The sequence below is a fragment of the Sardina pilchardus genome, chromosome 17, assembly GCF_963854185.1.
Source record: "Sardina pilchardus chromosome 17, fSarPil1.1, whole genome shotgun sequence".
Lineage (NCBI taxonomy): Eukaryota > Metazoa > Chordata > Actinopteri > Clupeiformes > Clupeidae > Sardina > Sardina pilchardus.
In genome coordinates, this window is record NC_085010.1 from 32,037,858 (window position 1) to 32,045,307 (window position 7,450).

The following is a 7,450-nucleotide window of genomic DNA, read 5'->3' on the forward strand; positions in this document are numbered from 1 at the left end:
GCATACAGTAAACTGGGCTCTAGCTACTCAGCGATGAGAAAAACATCATGTGCGGGTCATCACTTTAGCTACTCAGCGATGAGAAAAACATCATGTGTGGTCATCACTCTCACCGTCCAGGTGAAGCAGCATGTTGGTCTTCAGGAGGTTCTTGGCCCGGTCCACTTCCGTCTCACTCACAGCTGTGCACAGGAACATCCTGCACAGAACCAGAACATCAACAGAACATCACTCAGAACCCAATGGAACATCCTGCACAGAACTGGAACATCACTCAGAACAACAGTGTGTTAGGTGTGTGTGTGTGTGTGTGTGTGTGTGTGTGTATACTCACCACTCCTGCTGTGTGTAGTGCATCATCTCGTTGACGGTGCCTGGCTCACACACCATGTAGAGCCCCCAGAGGCCAGTGTCGGTATAGCAGGTGTTGAAGGACTGGAAGCTGTGGCACAGGTTCCCCTGGCATGCCATCTGGGCCAGCTTACTGGACAGGTTCTGATGGGGGGAACGCGGTGGAAATTAAATGAGTGTGTGTGTGTGTGTGTGTGTGTGTTTTGTACTACACCCCCTCCAAAGGAGTGAGTGTGTGTGTGTGAGTGAGTGAGTGAGTGTTGCGTACCACACCCCCTCCAAAGGAGCGGTCCCAGTTCCCTGAGAGTGAGTGTGTGTGTGTGTGTGTGTGTGTGTCGTACCACACCCCCTCCAAAGGAGCGGTCCCAGTTCCCGATGAGTGTGTGTGTGTGTGTGTGTGTGTGTGTGTTGCGTACCACACCCCCTCCAAAGGAGCGGTCCCAGTTCCCGATGAGTGTGTTGGCCACCATGAGGGGGATGGTGTCCGGGTGCGACCACCCCACCGCCTCCACGGCAACCGCTATGTGGGCCAGCGGCATCTTATCGTCCCGCACACGGATCTGACAACATAGTTACAGTCACCACACACACACACACACACACACACACACACACACACACACACACACACACACACACACACACACACACACACACACACACACACACACACACACACACACACACACACACACACACCTTTGATTTGCATTGCATTAAAAACAGGGTCGCTGAATTTCCAGGAAGTGGTTCTTTAAAGTTGTTGCTTGTACTTCCTGCTTCCTGCTTACCTCACTTCCTGTGAAGTTGCACAGCGGAAGAGCTGGAGCTTCTCTCTCCGTGGCGACCAGCTTCCCGAAGTGGAACTTGGCCAGGTCAATCAGCTCGTTATGACTCACACCTGAGGAACAGGTACATCAGCTCGTTATGACTCACACCTGAGGAACAGGTCAATTAGCACATCTGCAGCCAGGGGCCTATTGCACAAAACTAGGATAAGGGATTAACCCGGGATATCTTGGTTGTCCTGGCTCAATTTATCCGTGATCCAGTTGCACAAAAGCGGGATAGGGGGCAGCAGGATATGTTATGGTATAAGTTACCATGGCGATTTATTCTGTGGAGCTAGCCTGCTCCTGACCAGGCTCACAGCCAAGATAAGTTGATTCTAATGGTAATTACATAATCTGATTGGTTCAGCTAGCTGTCATTCAAAAGAGACCTCCACGTGATTTTTTTTTAAAGAGCTGTAGATTCCATTTATATATTATTTGCAACATGCATTTACTTGCAAAACACAGCAGAATGTCTGCCTAATACCATATGGATGTCATTTACATTATGGTGGCCTTATAATTAATAACATAGCCTACTCGTTGTTTGCTTCTTTTTTGACAGATGTTTGATGAATAGGCTGCTGTAGTAGTTGATTGGAAGTGGAGGGGACATTTTTCGAAGGTGTTTTGAACTAATTCGGCTTTTAAGACAAATTAAGATACTTTGTGCATCTTTGCGGTGGCAAAGCGCTTCCTAATGACGTTGCGTGCCGAGACAAGGAAGCTCTCACACACGTGGGTGCATACGTAAATTTGTATTCAGTTGATCTGCCACACCTACTCCCGCTATGTAACAGAAATAATCATGATCCCCCATCCAAAAAAGTAAAACTTTACCTCGTTGTTAGTCTATATCAAAAGCGGTTATTCACTTTGCGCGCACACATACCGGATAACTTACACCTGGCTTGATGAATCCGTGTCTGCTTATCCTGGATTGGTCTTTGTGCAACCAATTAAGCCGATATGCTCTTGTTTTGGATTCAGTGATCGCAGCTCAGTAACTTATCCCGGATATCTTAATTCTGCTTTTGTGCAACGGGCCCCAGGACTATGTGACCTGTAGACACTGACCTCCTGTGAGTGAGTGAGTGAGTGAGTGAGTGAGTGTGTGTGTGTGTGTGTGTGTGTGTGAGTGCTAACAAGACTGACCTCCTGCTGCAGCCAGCACGATGCGGGGTCCCTTGTAGTGGGAGGTGATGTACCCCACCAGGTCCCCCCGGTTTATGGTCCTGTGGAACAACAACATAAATACATCAACAACAACAACAACAACACCAACCACAACAACAACCACAATAACAACAACCACAACAACCACAACAAGTAGTACTTAATTGTGGAGTATGCTGCAGTATAACTTAGTACAACAACAACATCATAATCAAGGACCAGAACTATCAGTTTAAGAATGTACTAGTACAGTACAGTATTGTGTAGTATAGTATAGTACAGTATAGTGCATAGTACATACTGTATGGCATAGTATATAGTGTAGTACAGTGCAGTACAGTACAGAACAGTGCAGTATAGTATAGTGTAGCATAGTATAGTGCATAGCACATACTGTATATTATAGTACTGTACAGTAGGCCCACAGTACAGTATAGTGCAGTGTAGTATAGTACAGTATAGTGCATAGTACATACTGTATGGCATAGTATATAGTGTAGTACAGTGCAGTACAGTGCAGTACAGTATAGTACAGTAGGCCCATAGTACAGTATAGTGTAGTATAGTATAGTGCATAGCACATACTGTATAGTATAGTACTGTACAGTAGGCCCATAGTACAGTATAGTACAGTATAGTGCAGTGTAGTGCCGTATAGTATAGTGTAGTACAGTGCAGTGCAATATAGTACAGTAAAGTGTAGTACAGTATAGTACAGTGTAGTATAGTGTAGTGCAGTATAGTCGGCCCATAGTACAGTGCAGTATAGTATAGTGTAGTCCAGTGCAGTGCAGTATAGTATAGTACAGTATAGTGCAGTGCAGTATAGTACAGTATAGTACAGTATAGTGCCGTATAGTATAGTGTAGTCCAGTGCAGTGCAGTATAGTATAGTGTAGTCCAGTGCAGTGCAGTATAGTATAGTGTAGTACAGTACAGTGCAGTATAGTATAGTGTAGTCCAGTACAGTGCAGTATAGTATAGTGTAGTACAGTACAGTGCAGTATAGTATAGTGTAGTACAGTACAGTGCAGTATAGTATAGTGTAGTACAGTACAGTGCAGTATAGTATAGTGTAGTCCAGTGCAGTCGTACTTGATGTTCTCTGTGGGTCCCAGGATGGTCCTCCCGAGCGCTGTCTCCTGATAGGCCGTCGCGTGCAGGTAGTCAAAGACCACTTCCTGTAGGTTGGTCTCCACTTCCTGCATCTCGCGCAGGATCACGCCCCTCTCGCGCTCGATCTCCGCCTCCCCCAGCATGCTGTTCTGGATGATGTCAGCAAGGATCTCCACCGCTGAGGAGAGAACACACACACACACACAGCTTACACACACACCTCACACACACCTCACACACACCTCACACACACACCTCACACACACACCTCACACACACACCTCACACACACACCTCACACACACCTCACACACACCTCACACACACCAGCATGCTGTTCTGGATGATGTCAGCAAGGATCTCCACCGCTGAGGAGTGAACACACACACACACCTCACACACACCTCACACACACCAGCATGCTGTTCTGGATGATGTCAGCAAGGATCTCCACCGCTGAGGAGAACACACACACACACACAGCTTACTCACACACACCTCACACACACACTCATGCTTTTCTGGACGATGTCAGCAAGGATCTCCACCACTGAGGGAACACACACACACACAGCTTACACACACCTCACACCTCACACACTCACACCAGCATGCTGTTCTGGATGATGTCAGACACTTCACACTCACCTCACACCTCACACCTGACACTCACACCTCACACTCACGATGCACCTCATACAAACAAGTTTGAATGTTTAGCACTACTTTAAAACACTGGAACACGAGACGTATGTTCTGATGTGAGCGATGTGGTGTAAGGCGGGCGGCTGGCCCTACCCCTGGGCAGGTGTGTGTGTGTGTGTGTGTGTGTGTGTACCTCTGGGCAGGTCCTTGGAGAAGGCCTTGGCGTAGTAGACGGTCTGCTCGCGGGAGGTGTATGCGTTCAGGTGAGCCCCCATGTTCTCGATCTCCAACTCCAAGTCCAGCTGAGAACGCTTCCTCGTACCCTATACACACACACATCACCACGGCAACACGTTTTAAACACACGTGGGAACACACACACACACACTCCACACTGTGTGTGTGTGTGTTCGTGTTGTCGTGTAAGTGTGTGTGTGTGTGTGTGTGTATCCGTGTTGTCGTGTAAGTGTGTGTGTGTGCATTCGTGTTGTCGTGTAAGTGTGTGTGTGTGTGTATTCGTGTTGTCGTGTAAGAGTGTGTGTGTATGTGTGTTGTCGTGTAAGTGTGTGTGTGTGTGTGTGTGCTTGTGTTGTCGTGTAAGAGTACGACCCTCACCTTGAAGGCCATGTGCTCCAGGAAGTGTGCAGTTCCGTTATTCCTGGCGTTCTCATAGCGACTGCCCGCGTCGATCCACAGGCCCACCTGAGCAGAGAGTAGACAGGTGAGGCCAGGTGAGGTGTAGCGCAGACAGGTGAGGTGTGACACATCATTAAAATCCCACCGGTCGCAATTGTGACCGAAAAATCAAATCTTGCTACTGTGCCATTAAACGTGAAATTGTATGAATTATCAAGATACATGATTCTGATCATTTTCATGTCTGGATAAATTCGGGATTAAATGTGAACGAGCCAATCTGACCCTCACCACACAGAGGCAGCTCTGAGCATCATGTCCTACTTTAACTGAGTACCATAACAGCTCCAACACATGCACACATCAACACGTAAACACAGACGCTGCTCTAAGAGCATCACATCCTACTCTAACTGAGTACCATAGCAGCCCCAACACATCAACACATCAACACATAAACACAGAGGCAGCTCTAAGAGCATCATGTCCCACTCTAACTGAGTACCATAACAGTAGCAGCCCCAACACATCAACACATCAACACCACAGGTGTGGGAAAACATCACCTGCAGAGACCTGCCCACGCCTTCAAGTTCAGACACTGTAGTAGAGGAGACGACTTTACAGACACTATAGTAGAGGAGATGACTTAACAGACACTATAGTAGAGGAGATGACTTTACAGACACTATAGTAGAGGAGACGACTTTACAGACACTATAGTAGAGGAGATGACTTTACAGACACTATAGTAGAGGAGATGACTTTACAGAGGCTGTACTGGAGGAGATGACTTTACAGACACTATAGTAGAGGAGATGACTTTACAGACGCTGTAGTAGAGGAGATGACTTTACAGACACTATAGTAGAGATGACTTAACAGACACTGTAGTAGAGGAGATGACTTTACAGGGGTCAACAAAGACCGAATCCTTGTGTATTAAAATGTACACTGTAGTAGAGATGACGACTTTACAGAGGTCAACAAAGCCTGGGATGAGTTTGTGCGCAATAGGGACAATACACTCCGTAATAGCTGAACTGATGAAGAACACTTACATGAATTCATTATTATTGTGTAATGCATTATTATTTGTACTCGCCATTCAGGTTTCCCTCATTTCCAATGACGACGAGTTAACATCAAGAGTCACGCACAAAACAAAAGCAATGATATTAATTCATGATCATGACCTAAACCTCTAAACCTACAGCAGAACTTTCTCCTCACGCCAATGGTCCAACCCGTAGTTGGTCTCACAGCCTCTCCTTTCTGAACTCCAATATTATTTGGGGGGGGGAGGGGGTGTCTCCGCTACTCACGGTGCAGGTCGGTAAGCCAGAGTTCTCGGAGGCCACGCGTAGGCCGTTCTCCAGAGTGGTGACTTTAGTTTCGGGGACGTTCAAGGCAACATGACTTGCAGTTTGGGTGCTCCCGTTCCGTTTAACAGCAACGTTGTTCTGACAAGAAGAAGGGTGTAAATCAGCCCAATACAGATATCTCACAAAACACCACAGTATTAGAGTAATGTTGTCGTAACTAAGAGGGTTAACTTTAGATTATAAGACGGCAGTGACCTGCCAAATAGCGTTACTTGACAGCGCAGTAAACAGCCCAATTCATAATAAACTATATCGATCACAGGCATGTTTCTAAAACACCCGTTTAGCTCATTTTAAAAAGCGGATAGTGGGCGGTCCAGCAAGTTTCATTGCATAAGAAATCGCTTGACATGCCATCACGCGCATCAGGGTTTTAACAACATTTTAACTTCACAAGAGCCCAAACATCTTCAGAGTCTATACAGAAATGTCTACTATGTCGTACTTTCAACAAATTATTTTGATTTACCCTTGTGAATGCTGCTGTTTTGAATAAATTCCTCTTTATGATATGCTTCCCAGCTGCCCCAATGCGCTGTAAGGACGCCGCCATATTGTTTTGGTATGGAACATCACCGCGCATGCGCTTTTTTAATACTAAAATGATGCAAGTGACACATGATACAGGATGAGTGCTAGAACTACGGTGGTTTTGATTAAATGTAAAATATTATTCGAGATGTATAACAATTCAGGAATACAGTCAAGGTAAGTGGTCAACCTCTGAACCACGTCAAGTGGGCTAACTTGACTTTACCATAGACCTAAAATAAACTTTACAAAGAGTGGACCTCTTTCTTTAGGTAGCCTAGGCTAGTGCCTTGTTGTCCGCACCATGCCTGATAACAAAACAAATGAATAATAACGTATCCATAAAGAGTTAAGTTTAGTCAAGAAATATTAAGATTCATCTGTTCACGTTGCACCTAATCAGTTCTCTTACAAGGTCAATTATATGTTAATTGATTAGGTATGTCAATATATGTAGCCTATGTTAATTTATTATGTCAATATTGCACCTGATCAATTCTCCTACAAACCCATGGTTTATATATTGCATATTACACCTAATCAATTTGTCTTACAAAGTCATGGTTTGAATGTTTTTGTCAATATAATTTTGATATTTATATAATTATTAGCCTATTGATACTATATTGTTACTTTTTGCTAATGTAGGCTTTCCCACTTTATTTGAAACTATTCTTCTTAACTAATGTAGGTCTGCTGTCACTTGGACAAAATGATCAGCATATATAACGTAATAATATGGAAATACAGCACCAGGACACAGAGAGAAAGAGCCAT

At 45.1% G+C, this 7,450-nt stretch overlaps 1 protein-coding gene across 1 annotated transcript in view; it reads right to left on the bottom strand.

Moving 5' to 3' along the window:
• The window catches only part of pmpcb (peptidase, mitochondrial processing subunit beta), an 8,461-nt gene extending 1,732 nt beyond the window's left edge, over nt 1-6,729 (bottom strand). The window contains exons 1-10 of the mRNA XM_062518599.1: nt 6,612-6,729; nt 6,083-6,220; nt 4,737-4,823; nt 4,315-4,444; nt 3,456-3,654; nt 2,340-2,419; nt 1,143-1,252; nt 768-911; nt 335-495; nt 114-199 (exon numbers count right to left, since the gene is read on the bottom strand). Coding sequence (XP_062374583.1) covers nt 114-199; nt 335-495; nt 768-911; nt 1,143-1,252; nt 2,340-2,419; nt 3,456-3,654; nt 4,315-4,444; nt 4,737-4,823; nt 6,083-6,220; nt 6,612-6,725 — 1,249 coding nt within the window. The 5' untranslated portion in view covers nt 6,726-6,729. The remainder of the gene's footprint in view (nt 1-113; nt 200-334; nt 496-767; nt 912-1,142; nt 1,253-2,339; nt 2,420-3,455; nt 3,655-4,314; nt 4,445-4,736; nt 4,824-6,082; nt 6,221-6,611) is intronic.
• Nucleotides 6,730-7,450: the final 721 nt, after the last annotated feature.